Source organism: Tamandua tetradactyla, chromosome 3 (assembly GCF_023851605.1).
Source record: "Tamandua tetradactyla isolate mTamTet1 chromosome 3, mTamTet1.pri, whole genome shotgun sequence".
Taxonomy (NCBI): Eukaryota; Metazoa; Chordata; class Mammalia; order Pilosa; family Myrmecophagidae; genus Tamandua; species Tamandua tetradactyla.
This window is the reverse complement of record NC_135329.1, coordinates 3643490-3667425: the sequence shown is the minus strand read 5'-3', so window position 1 is coordinate 3667425 and position 23936 is coordinate 3643490. Positions and strand designations below refer to the sequence as shown.

At 56.1% G+C, this 23936-nt stretch overlaps 1 protein-coding gene across 6 annotated transcripts in view; it reads left to right on the top strand.

The window, feature by feature from the left end:
• HS1BP3 (HCLS1 binding protein 3) overlaps positions 1 to 23936 on the top strand; it is a 38625-nt gene that overhangs the window by 2307 nt on the left and 12382 nt on the right. For all 6 annotated transcript variants that reach the window (XR_013172295.1, XR_013172294.1, XM_077152178.1 and 3 more), the window contains exons 3-6: positions 3224 to 3431; positions 5265 to 5484; positions 17689 to 17849; positions 19025 to 19160. Coding sequence is in view for 4 of the 6 variants with exons in the window: in XM_077152178.1 (XP_077008293.1) it covers positions 3224 to 3431; positions 5265 to 5484; positions 17689 to 17849; positions 19025 to 19160 (725 nt within the window). In the remaining 2 variants the exon portion in view is untranslated. The remainder of the gene's footprint in view (positions 1 to 3223; positions 3432 to 5264; positions 5485 to 17688; positions 17850 to 19024; positions 19161 to 23936) is intronic.

Genomic DNA, 23936 nt, shown 5'->3' with positions numbered 1-23936 from the left:
CAGGCAGATGGCACAGCCTAAGCAGAGGCACAGAGGTCAGAGCGGGCAGCTGGGGACAGCTGACCTTCATCCGGTGGTGCTGTGGGAGGATGCGAGGGTAGACGGCAGGTTGGGCGGGGAGCCTGCCTTGTGGCCAGGGAGGCCACTCTGGCAGAGGAGTGGCGCGGTCACATCTGTGGCTCGCCGGCTAGTCTGGTGGGGAGTCGGGCTGGATGGGAAGGAGCAAGGCAGAGCTGGGGGCTCTAGGGAGGGGGTATGGCACAGTTACCCAAGGGAAGGGTGTGAAGCAGGCTGGCGGTAGTTGGAATGGAAAGGAGGGAGAGATCTGAAAATATTTGCAGGGTACTCTCTGCCAAGTTTTCGTGAAGTGTCTACCCAGAGGACGAGTCCACGAGGCTGGGGCTCGGGAGAGGGCAGGCTGTGGTGCCGGCACGGAAGACAGCGGCTTCAAAGCGAGAGCTGAAAGTCTGGGAGTCGGAGGAGTTCCCCAGAGAGCAGGTGTAGAGGGCCAAGAGAAGCCCGTCAGGGGAAGTTCTGGGTTCCCCAACAGTTCAGGGACAGTTGAAGAAGTGGAGTCCGAGGCAGAAGAAAGAGAACCGGGCATCTGGAGTCACCGAGGCTGAGGAAGGAGAGTGTTCCATAAGGGGTAAGAGCACAAAGTCCCTACTTTATTGTTTGCCCTTTGGTCTCTTACAAGAAGGGCTGGACCTTGTGACTCAGATAAAGTGAGGAAGAGTCAGGCAGCAAAGAGGAGAGCACTGGCTGTGCTGGCTCATGGCTGCAGCTGTGTTCACAGATGAGCTTTGAGCATCCTGGCGGCCAAGCCGAAAAGGGAAACAATGGATCACATTGCTCTCATTGCCCACAAAAAGAGACACCAAGTTGTAAGAGAAATCCATGTCGCAAATCTCTGGTGAGGCCATTTAGCAGCATCTCAGGACGTCGAAAGAACAGCAGTGCTTTTGCAGGTGGGCACTGATTACACCGCCTCCTGCTGAGCTCCAGGTTTAGCATGGGGTGGTCCTGTGACCCCTGGAGTGGCTGCTCTCCAGAATGGGTGACCCGACCTGACCCAGCGTAGTACAAGGCACAATGTCTGTGGTCAGGGATGGGAGCCCAGGAGGACACTGAGCTCGGGCCCCTGGGCGTGGCAGGGGCAGGGTTCTGGGAGGCTGGAGGGACCCAGCCCAGCCTATGCCTCGGTTTCAGCATGCGGGTGTGGACAGGGTTGCCGTTAGCCGCCCCACACTTCTCCTACGGCCACCGTTCCCCACCAGTGGCTCCTCTTCCCCGGGGCGGTGTGCATAGGTACCTCTCAGCAGTCCAAAGTGCCCGCCAGGGCCAGGGGAACTGGCATCTACTCCCCGTGCACTCCAGGGCGGTGCCCCCAGGGGCGTCTCCTAAGCATGAGTTTCACCAGAGCTTCATGATTTCGCTCAGAAAATTAATGGGTACTTTGCCTCCCGCTCCTTGCAAAGTCACGTCTTCATATGAAGTGTCCATAACTGCTCACCACGCAGTGGAAGCAGCCTCCTGAGTATCCCCTGTGGGTGCTGTGTGTTTGTGGTCTGCATACACGCCCGTGTGCTCACTGCATGGCTTAAACATGCATCAGGGACGTGGGGCCCAGTACTGTGCAGCCAGCACCCACAGGAGGCCCCAGATGAGTGCTAGTCCCCACTGCACCGAGTGCCCCTCACTCAGCCTCCTATCAGGGCGAGCGTAGGTGCTACCTGAGAAAGCTTGGGGGCCGCCAGGTCTGGGGGTGGGCCTGTGGAGCCGTCAGCAGCAGAAGGCACTCGGCCCCCACTGCAGCCTGCGCTGCCCGCCTTCTCCCCCAGTTATGGGCCTTGTCCCCCAGCTGTGGGCCTTCTCCCCCAGTACCCGCCTTGTCCCCCAGTACCCGCCTTGTCCCCTGGCTACAGGTCTTGTCCCCCAACTATCCGCCTTGTCCCCTGGCTATGCCAACTACCCGCCTTGTCCCCTGGCTACAGGTCTTGTCCCCCAACTATCCACCTTGTTCCCCAGCTACGGGCCTTGTCCCCTGGCTATGCCAACTACCCGCCTTGTCCCCTGGCTACAGGTCTTGTCCCCCAACTATCCACCTTGTTCCCCAGCTACGGGCCTTGTCCCCTGGCTATGCCAACTACCCGTCTTGTCCCCCAACTACCCGCCTTGTCCGTTGGCTGCCTGCCTTGTCCCCTGGCTATGGGCCTTTCCGACTACCTGCCTTGTCCCCTGGCTGCCTGCCCTGTTCCCCAGCTGCCCACCTTGTCCCCCAACTGCTGGCCCTGTCCCCCTGCTGCCCGCCCTGTCCCCAGGCTACAGGCCTTTTCCCCTGGCTATAAGCCCTGTCCCCAGGCTCCCCACCTTGTGCCCTGGTGGATCAGTGTTCCCCGGGGACCCCCGCAGGCACTGCTGTGGAAGGAGGCCTGCCCTCAGGAAGTCCTGCAGCCAGGCCCCCTGCCTGATGGTGGCAGTCGCAGTCAGCGGCTCCCTGCCCTGGTGCCGTCACAGGTCGCCCCGAATTTGCGTGGTGGATCGAGGCGCAGCCCTGGCCTGGGCGGGGGGGTGGACGTCAATAATCCAAGTCCTCGCCTGTGGTCACACAGGGGGGCCAAGTCAGTGCCTGGGGAAAGCCCTTGCACAGGGAGACCTGACAGAGTACAAGGGTGGCCTTCGCTGCTGCAGGAGCTCAGGGGGAGGCAGGGGGCCGTGGGCAGCTTCACTGCAGGGTGCCGGGTGCCACACTTGGGTGACTCGCCCCCCAGGACTGCCCTCCCTGGGCTGGCAGGAGCCCCTGCCTGCCTCGCTGAGGTCCCGGGGTGCAGGGGTGGCCCCTCCAGCCTTGGCCAGATCTGGCTCTGCCCGGCTGAGCACAAGGCCTGGCCCTGGAGCAGTCCCAGATCCACGCTGAGAAGAGGTGAGGCAGGAAGGCCACCTGGGGACGGTGAGGCCCCTGCGGAGCCCAGAAGCAGGGGCTCCCCTCCCCGGCCCCTCACAGTGCTGCAGGCTCCCTGTTATCACCTCGATTCTTCAGCTCCTGAGTGGACCCTGGACTGAAGGGTTAAGGGATGGGACCGAGTCAGAGCGGGGCGGAGGAAAGATGGGGGTGTGTGGCCAGGGACCCCCACGTGGTCCTGCCCTCCTGATGACGTCTGCTTGGGTTGAGAGGGAGGACTTCACCCCTCATTCAGGAAACCCCATGCCCCTCTCATTTCAGGTCTCCAAGAAGTACAGTGAGATTGAGGAGTTTTACCAAAAACTGAGCAGTCGTTACCCGACGGCCAGCCTCCCCCCACTTCCCAGGAAGGTCCTGTTTGTCGGGGAGTCTGACATCCGGGAAAGGATTGCTGCCTTCTCTGAGATTCTGCGCTGTGTCTCCAAGGATGTCCAGTTGGCAGGCAGCCCAGAGCTGCTAGAGTTCTTAGGTACCCAAGGCTCTGTCCTGAGACCCTGTGGTCTCCCCTGGCCTGGCACGGCGGGAAGGGGTGCGGCTGCCCTTGGCAGCCCAGAAGCTTCCAGCACAGCTGCAACAGCCTGCGGAGCCCACATCCTTGGGGCCGGGGGTGGTAGCGGAAGGAGACTAGGCCTGGCCCTCCCTCGAGGGACTGCCTGACTGGGGCTCACCTGGGGGGCACTCTCCACAGCCTGACCCCACCCACGAGCTGATGGCTGGCCCCCTGCCCCAGAGCTGCCTGCCGTAGGCACACCCAGGTCACATAAGCGGCCAGCTTAGGACAGATGCTGCTATATAGTAGGTGCTTATTTTATGGTGAGAGCTAAAGTTACACCTACCCGTCCGCCAGCACATCCAGGAGTCTCAGGGTGGGGAGGGGTCCTGCCCAGCATCCTGCAGGCCCACCTGCTGGCCTTCTCCCCTCTTTGGGTCTCCTCATTTGACTCCTGCTCTTTTCTCAGCTGCTATACATCTGTTAGTCCTATAAGATGGATGGGGGGTTACGAAAGAAGGTTAGTAACAAGCACATAAGTAAGGAATAAGGAATAAAAGCGGGACTTGTAAGCGCACAGAAGGCCTGGAGGGGTGGGGTGCAGAGCCCTGGAACCCTGTATTGCTTCTGGGCCTCTCGAGTGGCCTGCCGACAGGGGTCCCTCCTGCCCCCTGCCTCACTGTGGGTGTGTGGTCAGGGGTAAGGGGCTCGTCCTGCCCCTGACTGTGGGAGACTTTGATGCGATCCCAGCCCCCTCTGTCCTGGAGGGGCCGGGTGGGTGCACCAACCTCACTGGCTGGTCCATGCCCCGGTTTTCTCTTCAGTCCGTAGGGGCCCAGCCAGGATCTCTGTTGGAGGGCTTGGGTGATATTTAAGTGAATTCTCACCTATAAAGTGCTTATCTGTATTAGATGGGGAAACTGAAAGATATTTTCACGTTTGTCTTAAGAACACATTGTCGTAGTATGATGAAAGACAGCCTAACACTTAGCAGTCAGAGCTTCCTCCTGCCAGGCACTTGGCTGAGTGCTCTACCTTCAGAGTGACCGCAGCAAACAGTGAAAATGTTCAGAGATGTATTATCAGTAAGTTTTTAGACACAGACCAGCAAGCCCCTAAACTCCCTGAGGGCAGGAACTACCCCTCGACTCCCCATCTGCCAGGGAGGGGTAGGCTGCCCAGGGAGGCTGGCAGTCTCGTGAATTCGAGAGCACGTGTGTGCTGCCGTGATGAGGCCACAGTTCTGCGCTGACCTCTCGGCAGCTTGCTCTGCCCTTCTCTGCCTCCCTCGTGGACACCCAGCTACGGACCATGCTTTCGAGGCCGTTTCTAATGGAGCAGTCGCGGTTGTTTCCAGAACCTTCCGAGTGCTCATGCTGCCCATGCATCGCTTCGTGATGTAACCAGCCGCACAGACCCCAGGGGCAGGGCTCCGTCCCTGGCGGGATTGGCTGGACCCCTCGATGTGGCCATGGCTGTGTAAATGCTCCTGCAGTGCTTGGTTCTGCTGGATGGCCCGTGTGCTGTCTGGTCTGACCCCCGCTAGCCCCATGCAGGTGGGCTCACCTCCCCTGGCTCACGGACAGGCGCCGTTCCTCAGGGGTCTAGGGCCCACGCCTCTGCCCGGCTCCAGGTCCCCCACTTGGACCGGCTCTACGCCCCTGGGGTCGCAGCAGCCACCACCCAGCCCTGCTTCCTGGTTGTGCTGGACCCGGGTCCCGGGGGGCTGCAGGAAGCCCTCAGCCTCAGAGGAGACAGCTCAGGGGCACCCGTCCCTCTGGGGCATCACAGTCCTGTGTTCTTTCTCCACAGGCACCCGGTCCCCTGGGGCTGCAGACCCCGCCTGCAGAGAGATCTCTGCGCCGGACACCGACAGCCAGATGGGGGCCGTTGGGGAGACTCTCGATTTCTTTGAGCAGCAGGACAGCGAGGTGGAGGCCGGGCCTCCAATCCTGAGCCAGAGGAGCAAGGGAGAAGGGCGGGGCGAGGAGGAGGAGGAGGAGGAGGCGCTGGACCCCCTGGGCATCATGCGGTAGGTCTCCCCACGGGGCAGCCGCCTCCCCCTTCTGGCCCTGGGAACCCTGTGCTCCCTGGCCCCACGGCCCCGACTGGGCACTATCGGAGGGGGGGGCTGTGCTCAGCCTGGGTGTCACCACGTCTCCGAGGCTGGTCCCAGGATGACCCTCTAGGTCTGTGCAGGACCCTTGGGGAGCTCTGCGGGCAGCAGAACCCAGGAGGCCTGGGTTCTACTTCCAGCTCTCCGTGGGCAGCTGTGTAACTCGGCACGTGGCCTGAGTGCTCCAGCTTGCTTCGCCATGATGGGGGCAGGGGTGCTGATCTTGCCTCCAAACAGGCAGTGGAACTGTAGAGGCGGGGGGGGGGGCCTGGGGACCCCCGAGGTGCCCAGCGTGAGGGAGGCGAGGGGCAGGGCGACCTGGTTCCCTTTCAGACATACACTCACGTGCACGCACACACACACACACAGACACGCATGCACATTTGCTAGGGGGACAGGGGCCAGCTGCAGTCCTGCTGGCCCCTGTCCTGCTTCTGTCATTTTCTTGTCCCTTCTCCTTTTCTCTCCTGACTCCCATCCGTGAGCCACTCCCGAGCCCCCCGTGCCCAGCCCACGTGCCTGCTGGGGCAAACCCCAGATGAGGAGACAGGAAGCCTGTGTGCCTGTCAGGGCCATTAGGACCGGCCTCCCTGCCAAGTGGAGGCTGCCCGAGGGGGAGCAGAGCTGACCTGGCCCCTCAGGCTCCTCTTTCTTTGTGGCCCAAACTTGCGAGAAACAGGGGGACTCTTTTTTTGAGCTGGGCATAGACTGGGCATGGTGCTATGATTCCTTGCTGGGCACACAGCTGTCCTTATCCCGATTTACACCCCAAGGAAGCAGACTCCCCGGGTGGCCGAGGGCCCTGCCTGCCCCCACCCCGCCCGCAAGCCAGGCACTGGGATTTGACCTGAGGCTAATCACAGACTGTGGAACCAGACTGCCTGGGCGGGCGTCCCTGACAGTTTACCTCCTATCTTCAGTGTTTCTCTGCAAAAATAGGGTAGCGGTAGTGCCTGCCTCTTAGGGTAGGTCTCCCTCTGAGGGTTAGATGAGTTGCCGCGTGTAAGGCATCTGGTCAGCAGGTGGATGTCTGCAGTTGGCCATTACTGAAACCACACACAGTTTTTTTTAAATGCAGTTATACTGAGATATATTCGCCTGCCGTATAACCATCCGGAGGACACAGTCAGTGGTTCAGCATCATCTTATAGTTGTGCGTTTATCATCACATATCAATTTTTGAACATTCTCATTCCAGAAACAATAAGATTAAAAATAAAAAGGTAGAAAAGAACACCCAAAACATCCCATACCCTCTATTTCCCCTATTATTTATTTTTTGTCTATTTTCTTATCTATCTGGATAAAGGAAGTGTCAGTCACAAGGTTTGCACAATCGCAAGGTCACATTGTAAAAGTGCTATTATGCAGTCATCTTCAAGAATCACGGCTACCAGAACACAGCTCTACAGTTTCAAGTACTTTCTTCCAGCCACTCCCAATACACCATAAACTAAAAAGGGATATCTGTATAATGCATAAGAATAACCTCCAGGAAAACCTCTCAATTCTGAAATCTGTCTGCCACTGAAACTTTATTTTATCTCATTTCTCTCTTCTCACTTCTGGTCAAGAAGCCTTTCTCAATCCCTTGATGTCGGGTCCTGGCTCATCCCTGGGAGTCAGCTCCCATGTTACCAGGAAGGTTTACACCCCTGGGAGGCACGTCCCACGTAGGGGGAGGTCAGTGACTTCACCTGCTGAGTGGAAAGCTATACCCTTCGTGTCCACCACCTCCGTGCAGTCAGACCACGGGCCTGGAGATGGCGTTCTTACTCACCTGTCACTCTCTTAGGGGTCGTGGGCGCATTAGGCCAGCAGGTGAGTGAGGAAAGGAAGGAGGGCTGCTGAGAAATGAGGCAGGGGCAGCCTAAACGCAAGGCAATGTGAAAAATACAATCCTGAGGCTTCAAAAAGCACTGCTGTGTAGCACCAGGCCGTGTGTGCTGGGGGGGGGGGGCGGGGGGTGAAAAGACAGGGGCATGGGTGGGCACTTGGGAGAGTGGATTTGTGGGGGCCCAGCCATCTGCAGTGGGGGGGGGGGGGTGCAGTGAGGATTCCTATTTGAAACGAATAATTGGAGACCCCCGGAGCTACAGCTCCTCAACTAAAAAGTCAGCAAAGCCAGGGGCCAGCAGCCGGGCAGGGGTCTTAAGGACTCGGCTAATGGAGCTCCCGGAGCCCCCTCCCCACCAGCCCTTCATGGCTGAGACCTGGATGGGGCCCCACAGCCCTGAGGCGACGGGGTCATGTCAGGAGGGCTGCACGAGAAGGGGCTGAGGCAAGCCTGCAGTTCACCAGCCTTGCCCACCCCACCCGACCTTCTTGGGCTTTATTTTGGTAAGGAAGGCTGTGTGAACTCACTCCGTCTGTCATTCCAAGGAACCACACGTGGTGCCAAACTAAGATGGACTTTGGTGGTTTGTGCCAGCCTTTGGCTGGAGGATGTGCTCAGCAACATGGCTCCTTTTTTGGGTAGGAAAATGCCCTTTGGGTTGGCCCGTGCTGCCTTGAATTTCTCCTCAGTCCCATGGCAGATTGTCAGCGACCCCTGGGTCCCCTGTCCCTCACATTGCCCTGCCCCACTCTGCCCTCCAGGGCCTCATCCCTGAATCCCATGCTGTCCAGAGAGATCTCCGAGGTTGAGACCCTCTCCTGCCATGGTTGCATTTGCCACCGATGCAGGGGTCAGTCTCACTCTCCAGTTATGCCGTCACTGCCATCACTCAGGAACAGCAGTTTTAGGAGACTCATTAAATGCGGGGGAAAACAGCTCACATCCACTTAGATAAGCTCGATTTATCCTTTAAGACAGTGCTTCTGGCAGTTTTTTGTTATGAGCTGCAGCAGAAGTTACATTGTATATCATGACTGGGTCCGAGCATGCACACACAAAAACACTGAAGCAAAAGTTTCAGCAACTCACGCTAAACCCATACTAAACTTGCCACATGTATTGCGTCCTTCTATTTCACTTTTTTTTTTTTAACATGGGCAGGCACCGGGAATGAAACCCGGGTCCTCTGGCATGGCAGGCAAGCATTCTTGCCTGCTGAGCCACCGTGGCCCGCCCTATTTCGCTTTTCTGTAAAGGTCCTGAGCTACCAGACTGCTGCCACCAGCAGGTGTGAGTTGAGCCTGGGGGACGGTGGTCTGGGGGCTGCTGCTGTTATCCTCTGTCCCCGATTAGAAAAAGGGGCAGTGCGGGCCTGGAGGTGGGCTCTGCCTCCCAGCCTGTCCCCGGACACCCGGGTGGGCTTGTCGGCTCTGGCTTCTCAGGATCCTGCACCTCCCCGGCGCCCAGCCCTCGGGCGGGGACACCCGACCCCTCGTCAGCCCCGGCCCCAGCCTCTGGACGTGCCACCACCCCGCGCAGGCCGGCCCTGCCCTGGGCCTCGCTGGCGCCGGCGTCCTCACGGGCCCGAGTCCCGCCTGCACCGCGCCGGGGCGCTGTTGCCCTGTTCGGGAGCCCCGCGCCAGGCCCACGGAGGCGCCGGCTTCTTTGTTTCCCGAGCCGGGTTTCGATTACCGAGGACAGGAGCGCCGGGGCTGCGCCTCGGAGGGTGCTCGGCGACAGAAAGGGACCCCCGCGCGCTCCCTGCCGGCGCCCTCCTCCCATGGGGTCCCCGTCTGCGCCGTGGCTCCCGCGCGCCCCGACCTCTCCGACCTACCCGCTCCCGCGGGCTCCCCCCATGGCGTCCTCCCCGTGCGGCCCCCCGGCGCCCCTCCCCCGAGGGGCCCTCCCACGCGCACCCCCAGGTGGCCCCCGCCCCGCGCTGCCCGCCGTCCCTCTGGGTGTCCTCTCCTGACCGCTCTTCCGCGGCACGCGGTGTTTGGCGGTGTATTTGTTTTGGGGACGTCGTGGTTCTGAAAAAATCAGAGTTGTGCCACAATGTTCTGTGTTCTGCTAGAAACATTCTGCTGGGGACATTTTAAATTGAATCTTGGAATTATGATTGACATAGAAAAATTAGGAAAGAATGGAAGCCCTGTACCCTGGCCACGGTGGGACGGTGACGTGGTTTTCCTGGTGTCCGCTGGGCCGCGCCATGTCCTGCAGCCGCGCTCTGCCGGCACCAGGCCCGTGGCGGGTCCACAGGGCTGAGCCCCTGCTCGGAGACCCTGGGGGTTTCCGCAGGTTTCTGCCTCTGTAGCGGTGGCTACAGGGACTTTTCCATTTTTGAAACTTTCATTCGCTGGAGCTTCCCCCGGATACGTGTTCCAGAGCAGCGTCCCGAAGCTTGGGGGGACTTTACCCCTTGGGAACAGGATTCTTAAAGGACCCCAGCCCGCCCCCTCCCCCTTGTCCTCCTCCCCACCATGGTACTGGGAGCCACCCCACTGCCCTGGCCTGAGGACTCCCAGCCGCCCACGGGTGAGCTGCTCCTGCGGGGGGCTGGGAGGGCGCCCCCCCCCCGACTCTCCAGAGTCCCTGAGGGCAGAGGAAGAGAGCAGACCCCCGGGGCCTGAAGTGGTGACCGTGGGACACTTCTGGGGAATACTTGTTTGGTTCTAAACATCTAGAAAGGTTTTGTTCTAAACATTTTCATACGTTTTGCTTTGTTTTCCACGTTTCCATAAAAAAATGTACGTATTTCATTCCCAGAGTTTGGGGGACCTCGATGCTCTGGGGTGAGTCTGGTCGCAGTGCCTCTGGCGCGCGGATCTGCAGACTGCACCCTGGAAGCAGGACTGTTGCCCAGCGGCTGTGTGGGAGCCCCAGGGAGCCCCAGCCCCAGACCCGGCCACGTCGGTGCCCTCGGGCAGCTCTCCCTTGGCTCGGAGCCTCTGGAGCGCAGACGCCCCAGCCTAGGCGCCCACCTTGCGCCCCAGCCCGCCACGCCCAGCTGGCCGTGCTGCGTGATCTGGGAGCTTCGAGAAACTCAGATGCCCAGGCCTCGACCCACCGGCCTGGGAATCTGGGTTAGCACACCCTTCGGAGTGGGCGTGCAAGCTCTAGTTTAGAAAGTCCCCGACACCAAGCCTGTTAAAAATCTTGGGGGTGACAGTAGGGGGATCTGGCGGTGCCCTACTGCACCAGGGGGTCCCAAGGAACAAGGGGGTGCGGGAAAGATTCTGTTCTCTGCACCTCCCCACCTGCTCTCCTCACTCCTGGGTTTCCCTCTAGCTTCCCCCCTGGTGTGCACGCCTGAGGGCAGCTCTTTTTATGACAATTTCTCACTGGCGAAGGTGTGTCTACAGCAAGTATAGGCTTCCCGTCTGCCCTGCTCCACTCACGCGCGGTTCCCTAGTGTTAGCCTTTGATGTTAATTGTCTGTTAACTACAACCCATAGTTTGCATCAGGGTTCATGTATTGTACCGTCCTATGGGTTTCTTTTTAATTTTATTCTAGTAAAATATATACAATATAGAATGTCCTCTTTTAACCACTTTCAAATACACAATTCGTGGTGATAGTTACTCTCACAATGTTATGCTACCCTCACCTCCAGCATTACCACAGCTTTTCCATCACCCCAAAATAATCCAGTACCAGTGAAGCATTAACTCCATATTTCCTACCTCACCCCGTTCCCTGGTAACCTGTCGTCTTGTTTCTCACTCTGAGTGTGCGTGTTCTAATCATTTCATATCAGTGACGTCATACAGTTGCCCTTTTGTGGCTGCCTTATTTCACTCATCATGATAATGCATGGGTCATAACTTCCTTTTTGCTACTGAGTAACATTCCATCGGCTGCAGAAACCACATTCTGTCTTTCCATTCATCTGTTTAGGGTCAGTGGGGTTGCGTCCACCTTTCGGCAGTTGTGAATGATGCTCTCTGGACAGCGTGTGCAGCCGCCTGAGTCCCTGCTTTCAGTGCTTTTGGGTGTGTGTCTAGAAGCGGGATTGCCGGGTCACACGGTAGTTCTGTGCTGTGGGTGGCAGGACGTTCTCTGTGGTAGTTATTTATCAGTGATTGCCTCCACTTGCCAGTGGTCTGTCCAGGCCTTGTTTCTTCTTGAGTCAGTTTAGGTAAATTGTGTGTTTCTAGGAATTTGTCCGTTTCTTCTGCTTATCAGATGTGTTGGTGTACAGTTCTTCATTTTATCTTATCATAATCCTTCTTACTTCCGGGGGCGTGCCAGTCTGGAAGCATTATGTGCCCCAGAAGAGCCGTGTTTTAGTCCCGCTTCAGTCTTGTGGAGGCAGCTGTTTACTCCTAATTTAACAGTTTAGAGCCAGAGACCCGTGGTTAGATCTTCTCCATGGAGACTTGGTACACCCGCTTGTGGTGTGACCTTTGAATTAGATGGATATTTGACTTCACCCATTCCTGATGGGGGTCTTGATTAGTTTACTAGAGTCTTTAAAAGAGGAGGTATTTTGGGGAAACCTCAGGAACAGTAGAAACGACAGAGCCTGCAGAGAGGGTCTAGTGACACAGATGCTGGCACTTGGAGACTAGAGAGACACGGATGTCTGGAGATGCTTGGAGCCCAGCAGGCATTGCCATGAGATGTTAAACAAGCCAGAATCTGGAGAGAGCCAAGGGAAGCCAAGAAATGAAAGCCAGCCCTGGAGAAGCCACATGAGGAGCCCCCAGGAGCAGAGGCTGAAAGCACGGAGCCCAGCAGCAAGGGACCAGCAGATGCCACGTGCCTTCCCTGCTGACAGAGGGGTTCCTGACCCACTGGCCTTTCGTGAGTGAAGGTCACCTCTTGTTGGTGCCTTAATTTGGACACTTTCACTTCCTTAGAACTGTAAACTTGTAACTCATTAAATTCCCCTTTTAAAAGCCATTCCAGTTCTTGGGTTTTGCATTCTGACAGCTTACAACTAGATCGGGGGCGGGGGGGGGGTTGGTGATAATTTTTCTCCTTTCATTCCTGATTTTAGCACTTGAATCCTCTCTTTTTTTTCTTTGTTGGTCTAGTTAAAATTTTGTCAATTTTATTGATTTTTTTTTCAAAGAACCAATTTTTGGTTTTATTGGTGTCTCTGTAGTTTTGTGTTCTTTATTTCATGTATCACTGCTCCAGTATTTGTTATTTTTTTCCTTCTGCCGGTTTGCTTTTCTTTTTTCTAGATCTCTAGTTTGAGATCGTTCTTTTTTTTTTAATATGAACTATAAATTTCCCTCTTTTCTTTGCTGAATTCCTTAAATTCCAGTATGTTGTTGTGTTAGTTAAATTCAGTTGTCAACTTGGCCAGGTGAGCATACCTAGTCTGGTTGCTGCGGACATAAGCCAATGGTACGTGAACCTCATCTGTTGCTCATGACATCTGCCGTTGGCTAGGAGGCATGCCTGCTGCAATAAATGATGTTTGACTTAATTGGCTGGTCCTTAAATGAGAGAGCTCAACATAGCACAGCCTAAGCAGCTCGGCATTCCTCATCTCAGCACTTGCAGCTCAGCCCAGGCCTTTGAAGATGGAGAAAGAAGTCACCCCGGGGAAAGTTATTGGAACCCAGGGGCCTGGAGAGAAGACCAGCAGAGACTGTCCTGTGCTTTCCACATAAGAAAGAACCTCAGTGGAAAGTTAGCTGCCTTTCCTCTGAAGAACCAACAAAATTAATCCCCTTTTATTAAAAGCCAATCCGTCTCTGGTGTGTTGCATTCCGGCAGCTAGCAAGCTAGAACAGTTGTGGTTTCATTTTCATTTGCTTCAAAATATTTCCTAATTTCCTTTGTGATTTCTTCTTTGACCTATTGAATATTTAAGAGTGTGTTCTTCAAATTTCCATTTATTTGTCAATTTTCCAGGCCTCCCTCTGTTATAAATTTCTAGCTTCACTCCATTGTGGTCAGAGAAGATACATTGTATGATTTCAATGTTTTTAAATTTATTGAGACGTTTTTGTGACCTAACATATCGTCTGCTTTGGAGAATACCCTGTGTGCACTAGAGAAGACTGTGTCTTCTGCTGTTATGTCTTGTTGTTGGATTGACCTCTTTGTCAGTATATAGTGACCTTCTTTGTCCTTTTTCATTTAAAGTCTGTTTTGTCTGTTATTAGTATAAGTACAGGCCTCTTTTGGTCCTGTTTGCATGGTATATATTTTTATATCCTTTCACTTTCAGTTTACTTGGATTTAAGGCGAATGTTTTATAAAGAGCATATAGTAGGATTTTTTATCCATTCTGCCATCCTCTGTCTTTTGTCCGGAGAGTTTAACTCGTTTATGTTTAAATTAACTGCTGACAATGCAGGCGTTTCCACTGCCATTTTGCGGTTAGGATTTTGTGAGTGTGTACCACTTTACCCTCCCCAGTGCTCCCACTGATGTCTGTTTTCATATGTTATCATTTGTATTGTACCAAATTGAGGCCCTTCTCATTTATTTATGTGTATATATTTTCATATATTTTCTTTGTGATTACCATGGGACTTAAATTTAACATGTTAAATCTTTAACAATCATGTTTGATTTGATACCAAATTAACGTCATTGGCATGCGCACGCACTGTTGCTCTATCCTTCTGTACCCCCACATTTTTATTGTACTTGTTTATACATTGTAGGTTTAGATAAAACCATGATTTATCATTACTTTTTATGCATTTGCATTTTAGAACCTGTAAGAAGTAAAAAACGTAGATACACACCAAAACATGTGATTCGATAGTTTTGGCATTTGTACGTCCCCAAGTGTTCATGTTTGCTGCAGGTCTCTGTACTCTCTAGTGTCCTTTCCTTTTCGTCCGAAGAGTCCCTGCAGCATCGCTTGGAGGGCAGGCCTTGTGGTGAGGAACTCCTGATGATCTGGAAATGGCTCCTCTCTCCCTTTTGTGGGACCCAGTCTCGCTGAATGTCACGTTCTTGGTTGGTGGTTGTTTCTTTCAGCACTTTAAATATTTCGTCCCACTGCCTTCTCATGTCCACAGCGCCTGGGAGAACTGGACACTTACTCTTGTAGGGACTGCCTTGGCGACAACACGCCCTTTTCTCTTGCACTTTCAGAACTCTCCGTGCCCTGGTGTGTAGCCGTTTGATTACCAGGCGTCAGGGCAGGGTTCTCCTTGAGTTTATCCTTTGGTATTGGTTGGATTCTTGAAGGTGCCTGTGCATTTCTTTTGTTAACTTTGGGAAGGTTTTCCCCGTCATCTCTGAGTATTCCTTCTTCCCTTTCCTTTCCATCTGACTCTCATAACGCGTCTGTCGGTTCACCCGACGTTGTCCTGCTGGCGGGACTCTGCAGAGACAGAGGGTGGAATGGGCACTGATGGCCTCGCTGAGCATTCCCAGGCTACACATCAGCCCTCTGCTCCCCGGCCCCACAGCCGTGCCCTGAGGTCCCAGCTGGCCTAGGGCTGCTCTGACCTGGCCTGCCCTGGGCTTCCTGGCTTAAGGAGCCTGGGCTGGGCCAGCTCAGACCAGCCTGTCCCAAGGGCCACAGTCTCTGTTGAGGCCACAGCAGCTGAGCTCTGGTTCTGCAAGACGTATCCACAGGTGCAGCTGGGGGTTTCTAGAAGGCACTCTTGCTATTAGGGTGAGGATTCAAGCTCCTTCCCCGAGAAGGCAGGCAGGCGTTCCCAGCAAGCAGAGGGTGTGCCCAGCAGTCTGGCATAAGCCCACCTGGCCTGTTGGTAGGATGGAGGATGTGCAGGCGCCGGGCTGGTGAGGCTTCTGGACAGCCCCATCACGTTCTCAGCCATGGAAATTCGCTACGTCCTTCCCACAGAAGAGCAGCAGGGTTCCTGCCATCCCCACACCGTCCTTCCTGCGTGGGGAGCACGGAGGGGGAAGCACGGCCCTGCGTCCACCTGCCTCGGGTCTCCTGTGTAGCCTTGGGCAGACACTTGGCTTCTCTAAACCTCTGTTCACGTTGGGCAAACGTGCCCTGACAGCCCCGAGCGTGGAGCTGTGGCTTCCTGCCGGCTGCTTTCCCTGTTGCATAGCTTGTCCTCATCCCAGAGCCCAGGACGGCAGGCCGGGCGCCGCGTCAGACTTCTCAGGCGGGCTGTGGGAGCCCCTGCCCGGTTCTTCCCCTTGCGGCCGGGTGGCTGGAACCCTCCTCCAGGGCACAACCTGCTGCTCAGTGTTGCAGGTGTGAGCCGGCGTGGTGCACGCCCTGCAGGGGCCCCTGCCATGCTGGGGGGCGCACGGGATTCAGGATTCCAGTAAAAATCATATTCGTGTTTATTGTAAGAGCATTAAAATGGCTAAAACAGGAATCAACAGCAGGGGCTGATTACTTTTTTTCCTTTGTTACAATTGGCAGAAAAATACTATTACAATTATGCTGTTCACTGTAGACCATAGTTTACAGCCAGGTTCACCCTTGGTGGTGTACAGTTCTGCGGGTTGTTTAATTTTATTTTTTTCTGGTGATGTCAATACAATCTGCAATTTCATTTTAACCACTTTCAAATATATACTTGGATTATACACACAGCACTGTGCTACCATCACCACATCCTTCGGCTAAACTTTTCCCTCACCCCAGACAGAAACTGCACCAATCAAGCCTTGACCCCCATCCCACCCTCTCTGCTCACCTGTGTTCCAGTTTCTGGCTCTGGGAATTTGCATATTCCGGTTATTTCATGTCTGTGACATCATACAGTACTTGTTCTTTTGCATCTGGCTTATTTCACTTGACATAATGTCTCCAAGATTTGCCTGTGTTTTCTCATGTGCCAGGACTTGGGTCCTTTCCTGGCTGCATGGTGTTCTCACGGTGTGGATCCTGTTTTGATGACCCATTCATCTGTTGAGGGACACTTGGGTTGCTTCCACCTTTTTAAAATTGTGAGCCATGCCTGTGAGTACCAGTGTGGTGGTGTCTGAATCCGGCTTTCGGTGGGAATGTGCCTCTAGGGATTGCCTGGTGTCTCAGTTCCCTCGTTGTTGAAGCAGATGCCATGCCCTTGGCATAGGCACTGATTGGCTCACAGCCTTGAGGCCAGGAGAAGGTCCAAGTGAAGGCGTCCTCACCCTGCACCTTCTCCCCGATGGCTGGCTAGGGCTGGCTGCCCGTGATCCTTGGCTCCTCGGCCACATGGCGGGACACCTGCTGGCCGCTGCTGGCCTTGACCTTCTCGGCTGGCTTGCATCGTCTTGCTGCTATGGCTTCCTCTTTCTTTGTCTGAATTTCATTCTGCTTAGAAGGGCCTCCAGCTGCAGGGTTAGGGCCCTCCTGACTGAGGCCACCTCATCAGAAGCTCCCTGCGGCGGGTCCACACCCACGGGAATGGGTTCAGTTTAAGAACATGCTTTTCTGGGGTACACAGCTTCAAACCATAGGGCCTGGCGTGCTCTTCCAGAGCATTCCCTACCCTCCGACCCCAGGCCGTCCACAGCAGGACCTGGCGCACAGCAGGACCCAGCCTGCCGGACGGCGAAGCCTGGCAGCAGATAGCGGCGAGAGAGCCGAGGGGGCTGTCCCTCGCAGAGGGGCTTCCCCGGGGGGGCTGCGTGGGCCCAGCGGGACCTGGTGATGAGCGTGTGAGCGCGAAGGAGGCGTTGGCTACCTGGAGACAGAGAGCGGGGTGAGGAGACGAGCGTGCACTGGCTGGGCCTGCCGCGCTCCCTGCTTCTCCGCCTGGGGGGCCGTGGCTGCTGAGCGCTCTGGAGTGGCCCCTGTGTGGCCTGGGGACAGCTGACGTCACAAAGCCACTGCGGCCTGTGGGGGGAGGGCACATCATCTGACCAGGGACAGTTGATGTCACGAGGCCACCACGTCCCGGGGGGAGGGCACTGGCCCTGGAGGGGAGGCCACTACGGCCCGGGGCAGAGGGCACGTGCTCTGGCTGGTGCCCTCACGGGGTCCGGGGGCTGAGAACGAGCAGGCCTTTAGGCAGGGAGGGGCCCGCAGGCCTCGGACCAGCGCCTTCTCCCACCGCTGCCCACCGCCTCCAGCAGCAGCATCTCGGGGGTCCACGCCAGGTCCTTGGAAAGCTCTTTCCTGACTCAGCTCAGCCCTGCCTGCTCCTAACAGCTTTCTCCCGTCCAGTTCTCTCCGCCAGGGAGGCAGGGCCTGAGTTTGTCCGCTTGCAGGTGCTGTCTGCTAGACTGAAGGGAGGGGCCTCCGCTCCGCCCGGTCCCCCTGGGTGACCTCTCCGTGCACCGCCGTCCTGCTCTCTCTGGCCTCAGAGTCCGGCAGGCCCTGGCTGGGTGGGCACATGGGGGGACTGACCCCAGCCTCCTGTGTGCTCTCGTTCTCCAGCTCCTCGAAGCCCAGGAAGCCCCTCACAGAGGACGCGAGGCCCAGGCCCTCGGCCCGGCGCACCATCTTTGATGACGAGGTGGACCCTGACGAGGGGCTCTTTGGCCCGTGCCAGACGTTCACCCCACAGGGCCCTGCAAAGGACACGGCCTCCAGGGACCGTAAGTGGGGACCCCCATGCCCCTTGCTCTCCAGCCCGCGCTCCCAGCTGCCATGAGGGAGGCGGGCTGCAGGTCGTCCCTCCAGGCCTGCGTGTGGCCTCAGCTTGCGGAGAGGCTGTGTGGGAAAATGTGCCTCACACCTGCCGTGCCACGGATGGAACATTCCGGGCTGCGTGCCTGTCTCGAGCACTCCACAGGAGATGGGAGAAGTGTGCTTCTCCGTGCTTGGAGAAGGGTGGGGTGGGGCCAGTATGCAAGGCCCTTACTTAACCTGCGTCCACTGGTGGGTGCAGGCATCCCTAGGCCCTATTTGGCTGCAGAGTAGGCAGTGCCCCCCAGACCTTACAGTTTGGATGCTGGTGAGAGGCCGCTCATGGCCTGGGTGGGTGCCGCTACCTGGTTGCTTGCAGAGCTGGAAGAGGAGTTGCTGAGCAGCCTCTGGACTGGCATCTCCTCCAGGGTGGACAGGGGGAGCCAAAGTCACCCCTGAATTATGGGACCAGGCACTGGGCTAGACCCCAGATCCTAGCCCAGCTCCTGCCATGGGGTGACGGGACAGCAGGGGCCATGGCAGGGCAGGCTCTGGCTGCAACGGCTCTGAGCAGAAACTCAGAGCACCGTGCACGAGGCTGGGGAGCCTCCCCAGTGGGCTAGGTGGGCTGGGTGGGCTCCCCGGCGCCAGGCCTGCTGAGGAATGGCTGTGGGTCACGTGGACCACAGGTGGCATCCGTGGCGGGGCATAGGGGCCGGGACAGCGTCCCTACCACCGAACCCCAGCCCCGGGCAGCCTGGCCCAGGCTCAGCCCAGTGAGTATCGGGAGACGCATACAGCATGGGAATTGAGGGGGGAGCCCTGCTTGGTGTGGGCCAGGGGAGCCCACAATGAGCGGAGAGGCTGCTTCCTCCTGAACGTGGTGGGGATGCTGCAGGACCCGAAACGGGGAGTGATGTGGTCCGGTGATGTGGTCACAGCATGGGGGAGGGCAGGAGGGGGCTGAGGTGGACAGGTGTCCCGGAACCCCGGGGAGCCCCTGCCACCCCCTCCTCTGCCTGGCCCCCAGCCCCTTCCCCACCCCGGGTGAGCCAGAAAGCCAGGCCGCATCACTCTGTACCCCCTGGCCGCCAGGGTCCTGGCCGCGGCTTCCCCTGACCCTCTGCTGCTGCCTTCCCTGCAGCCCTGAAGCTGTTTGACGACCCAGACCTCGGCGGGGCCGTGTCCCTGGGAGACCCCTTGCTGTTGGCAGCCGCCCACGGGAGCGGAGGGCCCACGTCCAGCCCTCCCCACCTGGACGCCTCGGGGGAGCTGTTCAGGTACCCCCACACCCCTGCTTCTAGGTGCTTCGCCGGCTTAGAAAGGCCGGGTCACAGCCAGGGCCCCACGCAGCAGCTCCCCCGTCCTGGCTTCAGGGGGCGGGAGGCCCAGGCCGGCCAGAGCCAAGAGCCCGCAACGGGCGCCTGGGGCGCTTGCAGCTCCCAGATTCCACGGAGGGAGAACTGAGGCTGGCCTTGGTTTTCATGGCCACCACAGTCCCTGTCCTTTCACTGTCAGATGTTAATAGTTCACATAAGCAGTAATTAAGCTAGGTAATTACAGGAGGATGTGTGATGGCCTGAGCGGGTTTGGGAGCACGGACAGCTGACTGCTGGTGGCGCACGGTCATGGGAGCGGCGGTGCTGTGTTCTGGAGAGTGGCCGCCAGCCGAGCTCCCGGCAGTAGTTCACGGAGGGAAGGGACAGTGAGGCCCAGTGCGCTAAGAGGCAGCTTGTGAGCAGAACTCGTGGGAGAATGACGGCCACTGCCGATGGGGCATTGGCCGCATTAGACTCTCCATGTGGGCAGCCTGCATGTTGTCTTCAGTGTCCACTGCAGCCGAGGAGGTCTGCCGTCTCGGTTGTGTAGCGTTCATAGAGCGTGACAGAGAGGTGACTTCCCCAGGCCGCAGCTCCCAGGTAGGGGAGGGGTGTGGGATCCAGGTCTGCCTGGCCTGCCACCTCCTACCTGTCCCGGGCTCTGCGAGCACTTGCTGCAGAAGAGGCAGGAGGTGGCCTCTGCACCTGGGGTCACGGCAGCTCACAAGGGGTCATATAGCTCACCCAGGGTCACGACGACTCGTGAAGGGTCAGCACAGCTCATGCGGAGTCACTGCAGGGCTCCTGGGGTCATGGTGGCCCTCCGTCAGTCACGGCATCTTTCCCTGGGTCATGTCGGCTCTCCTGGGGTCATAGCACTGTTCCCGGGGTCATAGTGGCTCTCTCGGGGTCACGGTGGCTCTCCCTGGGCTTCCATGCGTGAGGCTGCCTGGTTAGTGAGAAAGTTGGGGGTGTCTGCGCTTTGCATCCGCCTTGCCTGGAATGCAGGGCTGCGCCGTGGCTTCTCACAGGACACCGAGCTGTGGCTCTCCAGGAGTGGAGTGCTGGCACCGAGGCGTGCAGTCCCCGGAGGCTGTCACCTGCACCCCGTTAGCAGGTGCAGGCCGTGAGCCCCCCACGTGCCAGCTGAGCCCGAATCACAGCGATGGCTCCTATGTCTGCACCACCCCCACAGCCCCCCGGATCTGCTCGCTCTCTTGCTCTTGGCCTGCGGGCAGGCGGGGAAGAGTGCTGGTATTACTGTTATTTCTTTGTGGGGGAAACTGAGGCCTAGGGAAAAGGAGCGCCAGGGTCAGCCAGAGGACAGCCACGAGGCCCGGGGTGCCTCAGGGGGAGATTAGGGTAGCCTTCCCAGCTGAGTTTGTTCAAAAGCCCCTGTGCCAGCGCCCTTGGCTGTGCTCGGTGGACTTCGGTACTGGGAGAGTGCAGAGGCCCTGCCTCAAGGGGTCCCTGCTCCTAGGACAGCTCCCAGCAGGGCAGGGAGACGCCAGCGCTGAACGGCTCTCCCTGGGGCTCCTGGGGCAGCACGAGGCGGCAGTTGGCATCCTTCTGGGTCCCCAGGACTCTCTCTTTAAACAACAGAATATTTTTTATATGTCATCAAAGAAGGTGTAGTATACAGAAAAATCGTGCAAAGAAGTACGGAGTTCCCATATCCTCTCCCTGACACATGGTTTTCCTAGTGTTCACACTTCGGGTTAGTGGGTACCTTTGAACAGTAAGTGAGTCAATGTTAGTTATACTTACACGACTAACTAAAATCCCTAGGTTACATTGGGGCTCACTGATTGTGTTGTATAGTTCTATGGTTTTTAAAATTTTTATTCTGTTAACATGTAGACAACCTAAAAATTCCCCAACTTGACCACTTTCAAATATACAATTCAGTGCTGCTGATTAGACTCGTGATGGGCTGCCGTCACCACTGCCCATTACCGGAACTTCCCACACCCCAAACAGAAACTCTTCGCCGATTAAGCATTACTCCCCATTTCCTGCCCCACCATTGTCCCTATAATTTGTATTTTAGTTTCTAACTATAAATTTCATATATTCTATTTTCGTATCAGTGAGATCATACAAATTTTGTTTCTTTTTGTCTGGCTTATTTTACTCAACATGATGCCGTCAGGGTTCATGCATGTTGTTGTGTGTGTTAGAATTTCATTCCTTTCATAGCCAAATAATATTCTGTTGTAGGTATGCACCATATTTTGTTGATCTATTCATCTGTTGATAGACACTTGAGTTGCTTCCATTTTTTGGCATCTATAAATAATGCTGCCATGAACATAAGTGTACAAATGTCTCCTCATGTCCCTGCTTTCAATTCTCTGAGATATGTACCTAGATGGACTGCCGAGTCATACGGCATTTCCTTACTTAACTCACTGAGGAAATACTAAGCTCTTCTCCACAGCCACTGCACCATTGTACATTCCCACCAGTAATGAACAAGTGTTCTTTTTTCTCCAAGATTTGTTATTTTCCATTTTTTCACTTGTAACCATTCTAGCGGATGTGAGATGGTGTACCAATTTGAATCTGTTGTATACCCCAGAAATCTGTTGTGTACCCCTTTAATCCTCGTTCAGTATTGTTGAGTGGGATCTTTTTGATTGTTTCCATGGAGATGTGACTCACCCAATTGTGGGTGGTAACTTGTGATTAGATGGTTTCCACGGAGATGTGTCTCCACCCATTCAAGCTGGGGTTGCTTACAGGAGCCCTTTAAGAGGGAACCATTTTGGAAAGAGCTTTAGAGCCACCAGAACCAACAGAGTCCACACAACCTTTGGAGCAGAAGGAAAACGCCCCTGGGGAAGCCTTAGGAAATGAGTAGAGAAAGCTGGCAGATATCGCCATGTGCCCTCCCAGCTAAGAGAAAAGCCCTAGACTTCACTGGCCCTTTCTTTGGAGTTAAGGTATCTTTCCCTCTATGCCTTAATTTGGACATTTTCATGGTCTTAGAACTGTAAGCTTGCAACTTTTAAACTCCCCTTCTCCAAAGCTGCTCCGGTTCTGGTATATCGCGTTCCAACAGTTTGCAAACTAACACAGGTGGTATCTAATTGTGGTTTTGATTTGTATTTCCCTAATAGCTAATGGTGTTGCACATTTTTATTGGGTTTATTGCCCTTTTGAATTTATTCTTTGAAGAAATATCTGTTCAAGTCTGTTGCCCAGTTTTAAATTGGGTTCTTTGTCTTTGTGTTTTTGAGTTGTAGGATTTCTTTATATAGTATGAATATTAAACCCTTATCAGTCTCTGCTTTGATGAAACATCTCATAATGAAAGAAAAAGCTTCTTGAGAATAGGAACCATAGTTTATTTTTCTTTGTGTCTGCCCTGGGACTGTTATGCATTCATGCTTTCACCCACTTGTTCATAGCACCAACTAGCCCAGCACAAGCCACCGTGAGGCAGGTGGAGTGGTGTGACAAGCAGGGTTTGGAGTCTGAGAAACCTCTGCTCTCTCTTACTGTGCACTGTATCAGCGAGTGGCTGCCAGGTTTATGTGTAATTGAGTTCTGTCCTCTTCAAGGGCCCAGGAAGGAGGGCTAGGGGCTGTGATCTTCAGAGCTCCCTCTCTCGTTTGGGGTAGACCTCACCCCAGCTGGACCTGGAAGAGAGGAAGCTGCACCTTGAGTTAGTGGGACCTGGTCCCAGTCGTGGCTCAGGGGCCCCAGCTGGAAGCGCAGTTCCCATGTCCTGAGTAGGACTCCACCGCCTCCCCCGTAGCTGGCCACCTGCTTCACACTTCCTGCCTCAGGGCGAAGTCCAGCTCCTAATCCATTCCACAGACTCATGGCTTTGCCAAGCAGTACAAATCCTGGAACCTGACACAAGCTTTTAGCTGCTTATTTTTCTATGAGCCCCCATCTGAGGATAACTCAGTGCCTTGAGCATTTCCTGGGCTCCAGTCTGCAGTGGAGGATGCAGTGGTGAGGGTGTGGGTGCTGCCCAGGGCTGGGACACATCAGGCCAAGTGGCACAGCACCCCGTGGTGGCCAGGAGCCAACTCTGTCCATAAAGGCCCTGTGGGTCTGGACCAGGAGAATTACCTTTCATTCACCTCTGCAACCCAGGTATCTCCTTTCAGGTCTGTGCCCCAGCACAGAAAGTCACCCCAGGAATGAGGCAGGAACCCCAGAACATCCTGGGAGCGGCAGGCAGCACCTTCTGCCAGGAGCTGGGGTTGGGCAGGCTGTGCTGGCACCTCACCCAGCAGGCCTCTTCCCCCAGCTGTGCTGGCCCATCAGAGGCACCTGTGCCCTTCTCAGGTGGCCCACACTGGGCTCGTCAGCAGTGGGAATTGGTCATCTCACAGTTTCAGAGGCTGGAAGCCGTGGTTTCTCCTGGGGTCGGTGCCTGCTGGCCACAGTCCTGGGGTTCCTGGGCTTGTCCTCTGCCTCCCGTCCTGCGGCCGTTCTCTTCCAGCTCCTCTGGCTCTCAGCACCTCCCCGTGGCTTTCTCTTAGAGGGCCTCAGGTAGGAAGTGTGAGACTCCCAGGGTTCAGGTGGCCACATCTTAATTTAAAATAGTATCTTCCCCTCCCCGTCCTGTCCTGCAGGATTAATCAATCACGTCTCCCCGAGGTCCTGTTTACCGTGGGCTCGCATCCTCGGGGAGGGTGAGAGCATGTGTTTATCAGGGTGATTGCATCTGCCACAGCACCCCGTTCTGCTCTGGCCCAGCTGCTTGGGTGTCGGGGT